General features: G+C 43.0%; 1 protein-coding gene across 5 annotated transcripts in view; it reads left to right on the top strand.

The window, feature by feature from the left end:
- Positions 1 to 14913, top strand: part of wdfy3 (WD repeat and FYVE domain containing 3) — a 96407-nt gene extending 81494 nt beyond the window's left edge. For all 5 annotated transcript variants that reach the window (XM_072714448.1, XM_072714449.1, XM_072714450.1 and 2 more), the window contains 14 exons: positions 1953 to 2059; positions 2317 to 2470; positions 2577 to 2668; positions 2943 to 3155; positions 5916 to 6063; positions 6719 to 6873; positions 7414 to 7572; positions 8231 to 8410; positions 8956 to 9138; positions 9413 to 9509; positions 10195 to 10563; positions 11186 to 11297; positions 11738 to 11935; positions 12528 to 14913. In XM_072714448.1, the coding sequence (XP_072570549.1) occupies positions 1953 to 2059; positions 2317 to 2470; positions 2577 to 2668; positions 2943 to 3155; positions 5916 to 6063; positions 6719 to 6873; positions 7414 to 7572; positions 8231 to 8410; positions 8956 to 9138; positions 9413 to 9509; positions 10195 to 10563; positions 11186 to 11297; positions 11738 to 11935; positions 12528 to 12648 (2288 nt within the window). In that variant the 3' untranslated portion in view covers positions 12649 to 14913. The remainder of the gene's footprint in view (positions 1 to 1952; positions 2060 to 2316; positions 2471 to 2576; positions 2669 to 2942; positions 3156 to 5915; positions 6064 to 6718; positions 6874 to 7413; positions 7573 to 8230; positions 8411 to 8955; positions 9139 to 9412; positions 9510 to 10194; positions 10564 to 11185; positions 11298 to 11737; positions 11936 to 12527) is intronic.
- The last annotated feature ends 2578 nt before the right edge of the window (positions 14914 to 17491 follow it).

Consider the following 17491-nt stretch of genomic DNA (forward strand, 5'->3'; position numbering starts at 1 on the left):
ACACTCAAGTAGACAAAGTCAAATGTTGCAACTGACCCCCTGACAGGGGAGAGTTGCAACATTCATAAAAATTTTATAAATTCATTCTTTATCATCATTTTGCAATTTCTTTAATTTATTTATGCACAGACTGGGTCTTCATTCAGTTAAATTGGCTCTATAAAGACAAAGACTAGTAAAACTACTAGAAGTACTAGACAAAACATGAAAAAGTAACAAGCATGTTTTGGATCACATTCGGGGACCAAAATGTCCCCAAAGTGCGGTGAAACCTGAAACTTCCTTACTCTTGGGGACACTCCTTCAGGTCCCCATCTGGATAACCTCGATTTTATAAAAATCTGTGAATGCAATCAAAAAAGTAAAAATGCCAAAAGTCTTGTATTTGGGTTGATTACTTATGGTTAAGGTTAGGGATGGGTAGGGGTTAAGGGTGTCGTGATTGGGGTTAGAGTTTTTCCCATAGAATTAAATGGACGGTCCGCATTTAGATAGGAAGACCAACTTGTGTGTGTGTGTGTGTGTGTGAGACAAAGAAAAGGTAACAGAAAACATCCACATTAGGGCTAACATGATTAGTCAATGTAGTCGATGACGTTGACGCTGAAAATGCGTTGACATCAATATTTTAAATTGACGCATCGTTTTTTTTTTTTTATTATGATTTATTGTTATGGTTTCTAAAACGCTTCATTTTAATAAACATTTTCCTTTGGTATCACTACAAAATATGAGAATAGTTCAGTTGTACACTGTTCAAAGTTTCGATGGCATGCCATGGTGGCACTAACGCTATGCACGAGGACCTGAAGCGAAGACACACAGGCGCTATTCTGGATGATGGGTCACCAGAGTAGGCAAAACCACTGTAAGTGTTGTCTATTCATGCTTATTAAATTACCATTAGTATGGTGAATGCTTAAATATCTTTTGTCCTTGTAGCTGCAAATACACTCAATACGCATCTCGTTAATATTTTAGGCATACTACTAACCTGATTATCGAATTGTGGGCGAAAATAATGTCCATATAGTGTCAAAAAGCCAGCGTCGTTATCTAGTCTTACAATAACGGTTTGTTATTGTCAAAATAAAATAAAATTAAATGGTCAACTTGTTTTTCGTTAGTGGCGGCCCTAATCCACATCAGATGAACGCTTACTGAAGTGAACTATGTGTGTGTGTTTAAGTGAATGTTGTAAAGTTTTTTTTAAGTGTGCATCTGGATATGCAGGTAGGCCATTATTTGTGTGTGTGTGTGTCTATATGTGCATGTGGTGTAGGTTATGTGTGTGTGACAGAGAGAGGATACTAGAGGGCAATTATTCCATATCCAGCTTGCAGTTGTGGCAAGTATAAATGGCTACTCCATCAGTGCAACTGCATGTTGGGATGGTTGCAACATGCTACAGCAGGATAAAACTTGCTATGCTTGCTCGACACAATAGCTTTGACACCTGCTAGCGGTGCCTGTTAGAAGCTAAGAAAACACACATTAAAATTATATGACTTTACAATGCTTCTCGCAAACAGTTTAGACAGCATGACAAAAACTGGTCATAAAAAATACCTTTCAAAGTATTTTTGGCAGAAGGAACGGTTACAAATGGCTGCTTTCTTCCAGGAAGGAGGAGCTAACTAAGCATGTGCAGTATGAATATCGTCACTGCAGCTGATTCCTGATTACAGGAATAAGCCGTGTTACAGCCGTCCCCACTCTTCCCTACCAGAAGTCCTAATATTCACTGGAAATGCAATTGTTGTGCCTTAACTGAGCTGAGTTTTATAAACTATCTGAGCCAGGGAACAATCAGAAACTATACTGAAAAAATCTTTTATAAATTTAGTTTTATTAATTGAAAGATTCTGCTTTGCATTGAAGATCGAAACTATTTACACTAAAGATATATATATTCCGACCACATACATGACGACATGATTTCCTGCTTCTAGGTGAAACCCCTGCTTACCACTATGGGACTCATTACTCCTCTGCTATGATCGTGGCCTCATACCTGGTTCGAATGGAGCCCTTCACTCAGATTTTCCTCAGGCTACAAGTAAGAGAAATGCTCATCTTCACCCAGCCCTGATTCCTGAAGTTCTTGTTGTTTTTCACAGATTAATGTGCAATTTATAATACCAAGTTATGCTAATGATGTCTCAGTATGACTTTGTTCAGTTATTTGCATTAAAAGCCGTGTCTCCCTCTCCGTGGCCAGTTGTTTGGAAACGGCGTGGGAATGATCAGGGTGTTTATCTCGCTTCTCGTGCTCGAGGCCACTACACTGTGCCTGTTATTCTCGAACGCCCACAGGGAGGTCACTTTGACCTGGCGGACAGGATGTTCCACAGTGTCCGGGAGGCATGGCTCTCCGCTGCCAAGCACAACATGGCCGACGTCAAGGAGCTCATCCCTGAATTCTTCTACCTCCCGGAGTTCCTCCTCAACTCCAACAACTTTGACCTAGGTGAGAACCTCATCCTATGCTTTTGTGGTATTTTACCACAAAATGGGTGTGAGAAGACCAGTATACTAATTCTTTGTTTATATTCCGCTCCCTGCATGGATAATAGGCAGTAAACAGAATGGCACCAAACTCGGTGATGTGATCTTGCCCCCATGGGCCAAGGGCGACCCCAGGGAATTTATCCGGGTTCACCGAGAGGTATGTGATGTCATTTGTTCTCCTCTATCTCCATGGGGGCAGTGTGTGACCCCTGACCAGCAGAGTGATCATATCACCGTTGGGACCTTGAGCAAGGCCCTTAACCTTGAAGCTCGAGTGGTTGACCCTGCACTATATCCGTGTGTCATAGGAGATCAAGTTGGGATAGAATTCCAACTTGCTTGTAGAAATGACACTAAAGTATCATTACCGTTATAGTGTGCTGCTGCAATCCACCTTGCACACATCTTTGGTGTCCCTCTGCGATGCCCAGGCTCTCGAGTGCGACTACGTCAGCGCCCACTTGCACGAGTGGATAGACCTCATATTCGGCTACAAGCAGCAGGGGCCACCCGCCGTGGAGGCTGTCAATGTCTTCCACCACCTCTTCTACGAGGGCCAGGTGGACATCTACAACATCAACGATCCACTGAAGGAGACCGCCACCATTGGCTTCATCAACAACTTCGGGCAGATCCCCAAGCAGGTACCGCAGAGTGGCCTCTTTTGTAAGGAAGTACAAGAAAACGGGCTACACTTCTGGTGATATTACAATATATAAGTATGCTGACCACAACGGAGAATCTACAAGGAATAACGAAAACAGGTTGCACTTTGTTTTTGATATAGTATAATAAATGTCACAACACAGACGTGTTTCAGCGTGATTCCTTCCTCAGTGTGCTACTAGCCCTGTGCACTTAAAAAGACGTAACCCTATTGGACAACCAATGATAATACAGCAGGTGTCATGGGCATCATCAGGGCATCATCAGACCACACCCTGAATGAGTGATATCACACCAGATTACTAACAAAGTATACAAAACTCAGTGATCTATGGTTTGTATATCATGTGATAATATCACAAGGGATAATATCACACCAGAACTCATTAAAAAAGAAAGTATATCACAAATTCAAAAACATATACAGTGGTATCTTGGTATACGAGCATTATTCGTTCCAGAAACATGCTTGTAATCCAAAGCACTCGAATATCAAAGCAAATTTTCCCATTAGTAATAATGTAAATCATTCGTTCCACAACCCAAAAATACAGTGGTACCTCGGTTCTCGAAGTTAATCCGTTCCGGACTCCGGATCGAATCCTAAAAAGTTCGAGTTCTGATCGAATTTTTCCCATAAGAAATAATGGAAAACCAATTAATTGGTTCCCGGCCCCCCAAAATTACACCTAAATGTTTTTTTTTTTTTTTTTTTTTAAGCATTTAAACACAAAATGAACAGGATAAAACAAGAAGAGCATTCTTTTCTTAATGGCTTCCAAAACGATAATGATCTTATCCCAACATTGCCTCTGTCCTGCCCCGATCGTCTGCTCCTTCCATGTGCCACGCCCCCTCGTTAACCTCGTGTGGGATCCCCATGTCATCAGCTGTTTCTGGTTGTTGTCATTAGTCCTCTGTATAAAGTCCGCGTTTCAGTTTGTTTCCCCAGTCCGGTCATTGGGTGCGTTCGACTTGCTTACAGCGCTGGCTTAAAGCAACGCATTCTGATCCTGACTCAATGCATTACGGTTAGATGCATTGCAACCTCTCACCCGGCTGCACAAACTGGAACCGCCTCCGTGACGTCACACCTTTGCCCTTATTGGCTGAAGAGTTTAGTTACACGCATGACGTTTGTATCCCAGACAGTTCCGATGCGTAATCTGCTATTTCTCCCAAATATCACATAAAGCAGTGAGAACTGGTTTTCAGTTAATTTACCTGGTAAAATAGTTTAAGTAAATGACATAAATGCTCTAATAGTGCACGTAAGTTAGTGGTTTATTTATTGTTAGTTACTGTAATGTTGCGCTGCTTTATTTGGTTAATCGTCCAGTCTGTGAAGAAGGCATTCAAGTAAGAATTGCATTGCAGTATGACTCATTTCCTGGTGCGTACAATTTATATTAGGTCAGCGTTCACGGTTCGACTTCTGATATTCAGATAGAGTTCTAGGTCAAACTGGTTTGTTCGACTTTCAAGAAATTCGAGTTCTAGTGAGTTCGAAAACCGAGGTACCACTGTATTTGGGTGTAATTTTTTGGGGCCGGGAACCAATTAATTGGTTTTCCATTATTTCTTATGGGGCAAATTCGATCAGAACTTAAACTTTTTAGGATTCGAACCCGAGTTCCGAACGGATTAATTTCAAGTTCTGAGGTACCACGCTTCTCTAAGTAGACTGTCTTTTTAAACTAGAAGCGCTCAGTGTGATTAGTGCACTGAGGTAGGCATCGTGCCGAAACGCGACTGTGCTGTGATGTTTATTAAACTTTATCAAAAGCAAAATGCAACCTGTTTTCTGTTGAAATGTGAAGTGTGAAAATACGCCTCGTTACTTCGAGTGTAGTTCTCTGAGGGGGTTAGCGTTGTTAAGCTAAAAGGTCATGCATGAACAGTCTGTGTCTTTGTATCAGGGGAAATGGCTGTGAAGTCAACAGAACTTGATAAGGAAACTACATTTCACAGAATTGATTTCTCTGCTCCAGTCCTCTCTCAGACATGACTGGGCCCCTAAAACAGTCTACCAAATGACACCCTCTTTCTGATTTCTTTAAAGGGGCCCTATTATGCTTTTCTGGTGTTTCCTTTTCCTTTAGTTCGTTATATAGTTTTATGTGCATGTAAATGGTCCACAAAGTCTTAAGGCCCTAAGTACACGCTGAAGGGAGTAACTCCGCTTACCTGTAAAGATATGTTTGCAGCCTTCAAGAGAGGGCTGGAACGTGTAGGCAAGCTGACCAATCAGAACACACTGGGCTCATCAGGGGTGGAGCTTGAAGCTCAACTGAAGCGTTTCAAACATCTTGATAAACAAAGTGAAGCGAGATATACAGTATGAAAAAAGTAATGTATTTTTGGAACATTGAAGCATGTAAATACATACTTGTAGAACCCAAAAATAAAATTATGAACAGTGAAAATTAGCTTAATTGGGCTTCTTTAACACTAACTCATTTAAGAACAGAAATTTGAAATTCCAGCTCATTTTAACAGACTTTTAATTCCGGGAATATTTTACCTGTTCATGGTCAATGACCGCGGCATTTGTCATGGCCACCCTGGTGTGTGGCTCCTTGTAAGTCTTCCTCTTTCTCCCCCCTTACGGATAGCCCCTTCTCTGATCCGATATGCCATCATCCTCCTCTTCCACCACCGTTCTTGAGGTCTGACAGATTGCATCTTCATCTTGTGCATCTTGTTCTTCTGTGTAAATGTGCCACTGTGTGTTCCAGCTGTTCAAAAAGCCGCACCCACCAAAACGAGTGCGCAGCCGGGCCAACGGGGAGCCGGCGGGCATGCCCACGGGCCTCAGCACCGCTGCCGACAAGATCTTCTTCCATCACCTGGACAACCTGCGTCCGTCACTGGCGCCCGTCAAAGGTAAGCTGTTTAGGACTGTAGATGTGCTGGTTAGGACTGTAGATGTGCTGTTTAGGACTGTAGATGTGCTGTTTAGGACTGTAGATGTGCTTTTTAGGACTGTAGATGTGCTGTTTAGTACAGGTAGATGTGCTGTTTAGGACTGTAGCTGTGCTGTTTAGGACTGTAGATGTGCTGTTTAGGACTGTAGATGTGCTGTTTAGGACTGTAGATGTTAAGAAAAAAATACTAGAGCGATGTTCTTTTTTTTTTTTTTTTGGAGGCAGGTTTTTGGGATGACCTCTGAGCTGGAGCTAAGAACCACTGCTTTACACCAAAATAATTCCTCAAGTAATTCATGGCAATTTATAGAGTTTAAAGACCAGTAGTACAGGCAGACATCCAGGAAAGCTGGATCTCAGAGCTAGGAGTGTGCTGGTGCTCAGTACCACAACCTTTTTGTTTTTCTCTTCATAATACTGAGAACATTCTTGCATACTGGCACCTCTCATAACCTACTGGTACTGATAACAAGATTACTGGCACCTTTTCTCCCCCCATTTCACACAATGATACACTCTGGTACAGTGGCAATGCAGCAGTGCATGCAGGGATACCCAGTCCTCCAAAAAGCATCTGTCACCAGGGCCTGACAACGCCCCCCTGTGTGTTTCAGAGCTGAAGGAGCCGGTTGGGCAGATCGTGTGCACCGACAAGGGCATCCTCGCGGTGGAGCAGAACAAAGTTTTGGTACCGCCCACTTGGAACAAAACCTTTGCCTGGGGATATGCTGATCTCAGCTGCAGGCTGGCCAACTACGAGTCAGATAAGGTCAGTCCTGCATGCCTATAATGTGTGGCTGGCCCAGCCCACGCTACATATCAGGATTCACTTACATGACTTCTGGTAGCTAACAGCTGTCTGCCTGCCTGCAGTAGACAATGCAGCCAGCCTCATTCGGGAAACACCTTAGACAAAAATTCTATTAAAAATTCAATAAAACAGGCTGCTTTAGTCTCCTTTTAGGTTCGCTGCTTCTTGTCGTTCATGGCATTATACCAGGCACTTGTTAATCAAAGATGGACATTTTAGGTTTAATAATGATACTGCATTGGTCATTAGATGTCTTTGTTTTGTTCCTGGAAATTGAATCGCTCCTAAGCATATTCTGTGTCTTCAAACATGATACCACAGTCTTCTGTTTTTTTTTTATTTATTACATATATCCTGTCAGTACCGTATTCATAGTGCTTCTGCCGTCTGGTGTTTAGTCTGGGCTTCATGTTTACATTTGTAAGAAGCATATTGCATCATAACGTTTTTTTTTTTTTCTGTCTCACGCTTTCTTTCTTTCTTATTTCTTTCTTCCAGGCTGTCGTCGTGTATGAGTGCCTGTCAGAATGGGGTCAGATCTTGTGTGCCATCTGCCCTAACCTAAAGCTGGTCATCACCGGGGGCACCAGCACCGCCATCTGCGTTTGGGAGATGGGCACGTCCAAGGAGAGGGCCAAGATGCTTACTCTCAAACAGGTAAACTGCGCCTGGCTATTTAACACTCGCATCCTCCTGTCTGTCTGTGTGTCTCCTGCATTTCTGTGTATTCTTCTGTGGAATGGTGCGGTGGTCTCTCACCTCGTCTTTGTTTCTTAGGGGGAGGTTTGCACAGTTTCCCCATGTCCAAACTGAGGTGTAGACTTAATACTAAGTCCAATTTCTGTAACTTTCCAGAATAAAAACTCCTCAGTCCCTCTCTGTGCCACTTAAAGATGGCGCTCATCACATCATGTCTTACTATCATATTCTGCCTCTCCACATCGAATGCTGCCACACCCAATATTTTATGCACCCCGTGTGAGCTTACAGAGCACAGGTTCAGCAGCACAATGACCACTCAGTGTACAGTGACTGAATAATGATGACATGCAATTCAGGTAACTGACTCTAGGAGCGCTGTCGCATCGCACTTCTCGGATTGTGGGTTTCACTGACTCCAGCTGGCTCCAGTGTCCAATTTGCATATTCACTGTATATCAGTGGCTTTCCTGCAGCTCATCTGCTTTTTATTTATTTACTGTTTAATCAAATGATGTGCATTTCCTATGAATGAGTAATCAGCACATCAGTTTCCATTCTGGTCCGGCTTTGAGCAATGCAGGTGCTCACCGGTGCCCCCTTCCTGTGCCAACAGGCTCTGCTGGGTCACACAGACGCGGTGACGTGCCTGACGGCCTCCTCGGCCTACCACATCATCGTCAGCGGCTCGCGCGACCGCACCTGCATCATTTGGGACCTCAACAAACTGGCCTTTGTCACTCAGTTGCGGGGCCACCGGGCCCCCGTCTCTGCCCTCTGCATCAACGAGCTCACGGTAGGCACCCCCTTGTCCCCCCAACCCCCAGTCCCCCCTCTGTGGCTCAGAGACTGGGCACAAAAAGTGTTTCACTGGACCTCTGGAGTGGTCCGTGGCTCAGTGGCTCAGCGGTTGAGCTCCCCTTGCTAGCAGAATGATGTCAAAGGTCCTTCCTCATGGCCCTTAACCCCCTCTGCTACAGGGATTGGCTGGTTCTGCCGTCTCAGCTGTATGTTGCTTAGGATAAAAACACTGCTAAATAAATGCATTGCAGCTTCAGTCTCACTTGGTGTTCAATAGCCCCCTTTACAAGATCATTTCCCCAAGATGCCTAACAATATTGTGTGGCTGTTGATACATAAATAAGTTGACAAAGACATACAGTTAATAACGTTGCATGTTGCGGTGTGAGGATATTAATACGCCGAGGGGAAAAAAAACAGCAGTGCTGGAAGAATCAGCAGCTAATTAACGGAAATGAGTGTTTAAGTTCCATTAAAGTCTATTTTCTGTCTCACACTTCCGGCTTCCCGGCTCAGTGACCGTTTATGGTGTGTTGGCAGGGCGACATCGTGTCTTGCGCAGGTACCTATATCCACGTGTGGAGCATCAATGGCAGCCCCATTGTGAGCGTGAACACCTTCACCGGGCGCAGCCAGCAGATTCTGTGCTGCTGCGTGTCCGAGATGAACGAGTGGGACACACAGAACGTCATGGTGACCGGCCACTCGGATGGCGTGGTGCGGGTGAGGGCTCTGTCCGCCGAAGCCACACCCCCCAGCCCTGCTCTCCTCTCTTACTACTGGTTTCCTGTCTTACACTGGTGTTGTCAGCATGCCCACTGTACCTTTAAATCTGTCTGTCACACCTTCAGATTTTGGAACGAAAAAAATTAAACACTTGCTCCCAATAAACTTTAGTCCAAGGGCAGGGAGGGAGCTCATGCCAGAATTGTGGTACTCAAGTGTTTTGCCCCTGCAGACCATATTTATAGGCATCTCTCCCGCCCATCCCCCACAGTTCTGGCGGATGGAGTTCCTGCAGGTGCCAGAGACCCCAGCCCCAGAACCGCTGGAGCCCTCTGAGGTGTCGGACTGCTGTGGCGAGGACAAGATCGGTATGTCTGCCTGGCGTCCTGCGTAACATCAGTGTCCCATCCTGAGAAGCCTTTGCACCTCTCCCTTTATCCTGTGTCAGACATACTCTAGTCTAAAAGTGAGTAGTTATGCTGCAAGGGAAAGGCAAACCAAAACGAAATGTGGATGAATATGTTGGGTTATGGAAGACAGGCCTGTGTGTGGTTCTGTGAGTTAGGACTCTAATTCTGTAAATCCTACAAATCCTTTAGCCAGGAGAGTGATGTCACCATTGAGCCCTTGAGAAAGGCCCTTAGCACTAATTGTTCCAGGAATGCGAAATTCTCAGCAGGCCTCTGCTGGGATCCCCAAGCCTGTTTGTGTGTCCAATGGAGAGCAAAGTGCGATAGGTGAAACCCAATTTCCCCACGGGGATGAATAAAGTATCACTATTCTATTCTCACTCTAGTGAGTGTCAACTTCCCTTAATCAGTCTGTCGGTTCTTCTAATAGCTGTTAAAATTGCTGTTTATATCCAGTTGCTTGGCAGCCGCCAGAGCTAAATGGGGCTGTTTTCAGCGCTTTGTTTTTCCTGGACATTGCGGTCCCCCGATTCAGGTTCCCCGTGTTGGCGGCGGACGGTGACGCACGCCCGGCTGTAGCCCGGCAATGACGCGCGGCTGACCGTACTCCCGGCCTGAGTCTGGTGCACTTGTCTGTCTGCAGAAGGCGGCGAGACCCACGAGGATGACAGCAGCGACTCGGACGGCGACGAGCAGAACGGCAGCCGGGAGCCCAAGTCTGGGCCGAGGCAGCCGGGGGCGGCGGCCCGTCCGAAGGGGCCCGCAGGTCGGCTCGGCGCATCGTGGTCAGCCGACAGCGGCTCTGACGACTCGCGCCGCTGGTCCGACACGCTGAGCCTAGACGAGAAGGATGGCTTTGTGTTCGTCAACTATTCAGAGGGGCGGACACGATCCGGCCTGCAGCAGCCCGCCAACCCCCACCCCCACCCCCCCCTGGGGCTGCATGGGGGGGTACCACAGCCCCTCCAGCCTTCATCAATGGAGGCTCGTCCCTACAGCCAGCTGCGGCCTGGTAAGCACAAACACACTAAGCGCTAGAACGGGCTCTGCACATTGACTATACCGGGGGCTGAACCACAAAGCAGGGTTTCTCACTTAGCCAGATAGCTTGTCGGATTTAAGGTAGTCTGTGCTAAATGTAAGTGGACGAAGATAAAGGGCATTTAAACTGGGCTTAAATCCGGCAAGTTATCCAGCTAAGCAAGAAATCCTGCTTCGTGATACAAGCTCCTGGTTTACAGCTAGTTTCATTACATAAACACATACTAACAATTACTTACACTTAAACACGTTACTTACAATTAAGAAACTGCTTCTTTTTTTGGAAATAAGTTCATCTGCTTTTCTCAGCAATTAATAACCATTATATATATATATATATATATATATATATATATATATATATATATATATATATATATATATATATATATATATATATATATATAAATATAAACCAATAATCATAAGTAACTAAGAATATGTAACATTATAATATCACACATGAACAATGGCCATTAATCAGGTCTGTTTTCAATGTGTAATACACCGGTGCTGTTATAATGTATTCTTGCTGAATCGCCCTGGAGAATGTGCCACAGCAGCTGACTCATCACGCTGTCTTGCGTACACAGGCTGCAGATGGGAGCGTCAGCTGGTCTTCCGCAGCAAGCTGACCATGCACACGGCGTTCGACCGCAAGGACAACGCCCACCCGGCGGAGATCACCGCACTCGCCATCTCCAAGTAAGCCCCCGCGCCGCCTCCCCTGGGCGGCATCCAGTGCAAAAGGCTGTCAGACCCGCTCTTTGGAGTGGGGGGAGTGGATGTGCAGCTCTGGGGTGATGTGAGTTTATTATGAGTCCCAAAGAATTGGGCCTGCAGGCCTTCAAAATTTTCCAAAAAAAAAAATTTCTGTTTAGGTCCCATGAATAATTACATATATAAGGGCTACTTCTGAACCAGCAAGCAAAAATGAGCCTTTTCAAAAAATGTTTTATTTAGCCTGTCATGGGACATAAAAACATGGCACCGGCTGGGATGGCGAAGCCCAGATTTAGGCCTCCAAAGAAATTGCCTGTCCAGGCATGACTTGGCCTTTCGTCATACGCTGAGGTAAAATATCCTGGGTCAGGTTCTCTGCCTTGGGACCTTTCTGAAAGGATGGCTTCTGAACTCTGCTCCAGGGACCACAGTAAGATCCTGGTGGGCGACGGGCGAGGCCGGGTCTTCAGCTGGTCCGTGAGCGACCAGCCAGGCCGTTCGGCCGCGGACCACTGGGTGAAGGACGAGGTGGTGGACAGCTGCTCCGGCTGCACCGTGCGCTTCTCCCTGACTGAGCGGCGCCATCACTGCCGCAACTGCGGCCAGCTTTTCTGTCAGAAGTAAGGCAGCCGCTGTCCTTTGGCATAAATCCACGGATGCCCTCGTCTGCCATATTAAACCGTGGCGTCTGACTGACTTCTTACAGATATACAGTGCTATGCAAAGAAATCTTTAAAGCTGCTTATCTGGGCAGGAAGTGTGTATTCACTCCTTCACGCATACATGCATATGAACAAGAACCTGGAAAAAAGTAGCAGGAATTTCTTTTGTTTTTCAAAGAGTTAATGATATTGTACTGGACAGCTAGAAGAACAGCGCACCCCAGCCAATCCTTGTGGTGGTTTAATTTCACTGCCAGCTCACTTAATTAGCTTAATTTGTCAAATAGCTTAAAGTATTGATTAGTCAAACATGGTATGCTAGTGATCGCATCAACAAATAATTGGGTACATTGGATGGTTGCTGCAAATGCTGAGCTGACTTCAGGAGAGGATTTGAACTGGCTAAGCTGATACACTTTGACAGACATCATAGTCTCACAGAAACATGAAAGACTTTCCTGGCAGGCTAAGAATTTAGCACAGTGCTGTATATTTGATAAAGCTGCCCCATCACTAAGCTCTGGGAATGGTATGTTCTCCATCTGTACAGGTGCAGTCGCTTCCAGTCGGAGATCAAACGGTTGAAGATCTCCTCTCCGGTCCGGGTTTGCCAGAACTGTTATTATAATCTTCAGCATGAACGTGGATCTGAGGATGGCTCAAGAAACTAGCTCTCCTGCACCGGACCTGACCTGACCACGCGCCCAGTAAAGCCACTGACCCAACCCTGACAAAAGAAGATCTCAACCCAAATCAGGAGCCCCTCTCATTTTCCTTTGTATTGTGTAATAATTCATGGGGGAAAAAAAGAGCACAGAGATTACGTTTAACTTTCTCTGTGTGGCAGATGATGGGGAAATTGGGGGAAAATAATCTGAAACTTTTTGGTGGCTTTAGAAATCACCCTTCACCCCCCCCCCCCCATAATGTTTTGCTGCTTTTGTTAACAGCCCTCTAAACACCATCAAGGAATCACTCGCTTTTTAGATTTTAGATAGACAACATATTTAGGCCTCCCTTAGAAGAGCAATGAAGCTGTTTATATTGTAAATAAATATGATGGCCTTTTTAACTAGAACAAAAAAACCCCTCTTGAAGATGAGTTTTGCCTACATAGGAACTTAGTATGAAACAGTTCTGGGGGTAGAGAGAGTTTGTCTTTAGTCTGTCACAGAAACGAAGTGAAAAGGAAGGGCACTATGAATGTTATTGGAAAAGAGATTGGTTAAATGCAATTTTTTATAAACATTTTTGTTTACAGTATTTGTTTTTGTTAATATGTTGCCCATGGTACCAGCATGAAATCACATGCTAACAAAGTCATTCTGACTACAATCATGGATCTTTTTCGATGTTTGGGATATATTTATTTCTTCTGCAGCTTGCGGTGAATTTGGGATCCGATTATCTTCCGAGCTGGTGGGGAAACTATTCGGAAACATATCAGAAAGTTTTTCTGTATCTGTCCTCAGGTTTCTTTTATACAGAATTGCAATGATACATTTGAGGGCGACAGCCTATTAGCTGTTCATATTTTAAAATACAAAGTCAAACTTTTATACTATGACAGGGCTAAAATAAAAGAACAAAAAAATTTGGTGAGTGCAGTTGGTAATATTGTACCTGTTGTGGCCTGTCTTTGTGGATGTGGACAAAGGGATTCTTATTGGTTTTTAATAGATATTTAATTATACATGTAGTATATTTGGTAAAAAGTATGGCTCTGTAATAAAATGTACGTAGAGAAAAACTTTTTAGGTGAGGGTAACGAGTTACTGACTAATTCTGTGGATGCTGTTAAGGGGTGCCTCTGATTTTGATTTTAAAACTTGGAGAATATGCCCTCGCTCATCAAAATATTTGGTCGCAAAAAATATTGCAGCTTCATATATTGACTTTTTTCATTACATTTCTCAGTGATTAAAATACATGTGTATTAAAAGGCATTTGAAAGATACTGAAACATAGTAACTTGAAGCTAACTGAAGCATGTGTGCCAGTATAAAGGTGTGTGTCTCCTCTAAATGTCATGAATTGCTGGTACTGTGGGCAACAAAACTGTTATTTTAAATGCTGCTTTAACAATTAGAAATGTTTTTTTTTCCTTCCTCAAATGTTCAGGTCACTTTCACAGACGTTTCGTCTGATGTAGCGCAACTGCAGCCCATTTCTGATATAGCCTTAGATTAGACTTTCTCTCTTATTGTATAGTGTGCAGTCTTATATCATTATTCATGTACTGTATGTATATCTAGCTTACAATTATGACATCAGACTAATTGGATATGCTGCTGATTGGCAGCTTCCAAAACTAGGTGGCAAAAATGATCTGGGCAGTTTTGCACCACTTTGTGTACAAACAAAGGAAAAATCTTATCAGATGTGTTTCCTTTTAGGCGCTATGGTTGAAGGTTGTATTTCTTTACAGAAAAACAAACTGTACAAAGTATTTATGCAATTATATTGGTTTTAACATTTTTATACTATCATTTCAGCAAGTTTTGTTACTTGTTGCATGTCTAATAACACAGCTGACTTTCTGTGTCAGTGCAATGTACATGTTTTATGTTTTTTTCTTTATTTTTCTTTTGATTGTTTGATTTCCTAAGGCATTAACTAATTACTTATCCCTGAAAAAGACTTTTTGTGTACAGTAATGACTACAGGATAGCAGAAAAGTGGAAAGGGGTGAATTTTGTACAAAATGAAAATGGACAGATTAAATCATTTGATTATTTTTGGTGGTCTTGTGCTAGACTACATTACTACAGTATCTAGTGTGCAGTCTGTGATAGCTGAATGTTCATTGTATATTTGTCTTCAGTACAACTACAAAACAAAGAGTAGATTAACCCAAAAGAAATATGTAACTATAATGCAATAGATCTGGTACATCTTTTTTATTTCAATTAAATTCCTGCTATTTACCACCAGAACGGTCTGTTTTTCTGTTGTTGTTTTTTTTTTTTTTTTGGGGAGTGGGGGGGGGGGGGGTTGGGATAAAATTTCCTTTTATGAGCAATATTTGTAAAAAAAAAAAAGAAATGTATCTGTGCCATGTGAGACATACGAATGCACATGCAAATTCATGACACTTATATACAGTGTATACACTGTACAGTGATTTTGGTGCCAACGATGTCTGAACGGTTTTATATTAAGTTTATGGTGCTGATTAGGAATATAACTTTGGTTCTGCCAGATTAGCTCTAGTTTCTGAGATATTTAATAGTTAATGCAACATGTTTGAAAAGCATTCAGAATTGCAAAAATATTTTTATTTGTTACAACTAGTAAGTAAACAGTCTGACTGTACAAAAAAGAAAAATATCTTAGTGACACGAAAAAGTTATGTATGATTTGATTAATACAATATTAATTAGTTAATTGTTATTAATGTCAATGCTTCAAAAACGCTGTTTATGCGATTTCCTTTTATGTATGTCATCAGGACAATCACGTTGGAGACTCCAACAGTAGTCTGCCATCATCTGTATGTCCCATCTGCCTTGATATCGCTCCTCCATCACCTTCATATCCTGGTGGAACCTTGTTCCTCGCTGAAGTCTCCAAGATTATCTGGAAATCTGTTTAAATGGCTATGGAGCATCTTTATGCTCATATTAACCCCCAAATTTCTGAAGTTAGCAAGCATATCTTGCACCAGTTCTTAATAATTGTCTGCTCTGCAATTACCCAAGTAGTTCTTCACAACAGAGACAAAACTCTTCCAGGCTGAAGCCTCAGTGTCATTCATGCATTTGGTAAAATTGGAATCGTTCATGAAATTACTAATCTGAGGACCATCAAAGATTCCAGCTTTTAGTTTTTTCATGCTCAGTCCAGGGAATGATCTACAAATGTACTTGAAGCAATTACCCGTTTTTGTCCGAAGCCCTAACAAACTGCTTCATCCATCCTAGCTTAATATGAAGCGGTAGGGGAATGATTTTGTTCTTATCTTGTTGATGATATTCAATATTTCATTACCTAAGACACTGTTACAGAGTCAAAAGACAGACCAAAAGCTATTGCAATTGTTATCGCACACAAGTCACATTGGGGGAATGCATTATTTTCATGGATGTCCATTATCTCGAGAACTAGAACCAGCTCAGCAAAAGTAATGGGATTTTTTAATTCAGCACCCTCAAAATACCCTAAATCCATTCAAAAAACCTTGGCACCTGAAAAAATTTTTTTTTGTAGACCTGTGTTATCAGTCCCAGAGGTTATTCTACATAAAATCCATTTGTATCGCGCTATTGGATTTAACACTTTAGTAATAATGTGATTATGCCTTTCAGTTTCAAACCAAATACTGCTGAATCCACGTTTTTATTTTTATGTGTGTGTACACTCTGTTAGACTGCCATCCCTTCCAGGATGTTCACCTGCCTTTGCACCCTGTGCTTCCTGGAATAGGCTGCTGTCTCCCCCACAACCCTCTACTGCACTGGTGTCACCCTCAAGACCTGTGGGCTCAATACGACCCACTGACTCTTGCCTCGTGTCTGTGTCTCGGGCAGGTGGGCAGGCAAGTCAGGAACAGCTTCTAAGTCCGATGTAGTTCATCAGTATTAATATTTGAGTAAGAACTCATACTATAGTACATATGTGCCTTTAGGAAAGGAAATCCCACACTAAACGTTTGCACCAATTCGTTCAATGGTCTTTCAAACAACGGATGAAAGGCCACGCAAATTCCAATTTTTTCTTCTTTTCAAATTTGGAAATGTTTGAACTCGTATAAAGCAAACTCAGTTGTGTGCTCCTAGTGAAAATGCAACAATCACTACATCAGAGTTTCATAAGGCTTTCAGGCTCTCACGCAAGATGTTTATCCTATTATAGACCTAAAATTAGCTGCATCAAAAGCATTGGGCTCGTTTGCAAACATGTGAGCAGATGTCTCGAATTTAAAGTTTCACATCAGCCAGCTGACCAAGAATCAATCAAGAGCCTATGAAAGTAAATACTTAAGAGCATTCTTTTACACACCTAAAATTAAATTGGCCCATCTCTCATTGAGTTTCACTACACGTTAATGCTACCACACATGCACAATAAATTGAACACTTCGATTGGCACGAAGTATTGTGACTTAATATTAGTCTTTATCATTTAGCCGCTTCATCATTTAGCACCATAATAGCAGACAACCATTATCATCATCTGATTAAAAATACTGGCCACAAGAGATCCATCCACGGGTTTCTCCTGAGACTCTACCGCATGCCTCCTGCAGGGAATTCAGAGACTATAAGCTTTCACAGTACGTCTGAAAGCATGTCACGCCAGATGCGTGAGCGTTAGTTACCCTGTGATATACTTTATTGATCGCAATCAGAAATTCTTTTGTGTACAGCAGTGAAACACATTAAATGCCAAATGAAGACAGTGCACAGACAGTACACTTAGTGCATACAATTTGCAACATATTGTGTTGAATACCGTGGTGAACTTGGTTTTATATTCGATATTCACTAGGTTTTTTGGCTTCTAAACTGCAAC

Source organism: Paramormyrops kingsleyae, chromosome 7 (assembly GCF_048594095.1).
Source record: "Paramormyrops kingsleyae isolate MSU_618 chromosome 7, PKINGS_0.4, whole genome shotgun sequence".
Classification (NCBI taxonomy): Eukaryota; Metazoa; Chordata; class Actinopteri; order Osteoglossiformes; family Mormyridae; genus Paramormyrops; species Paramormyrops kingsleyae.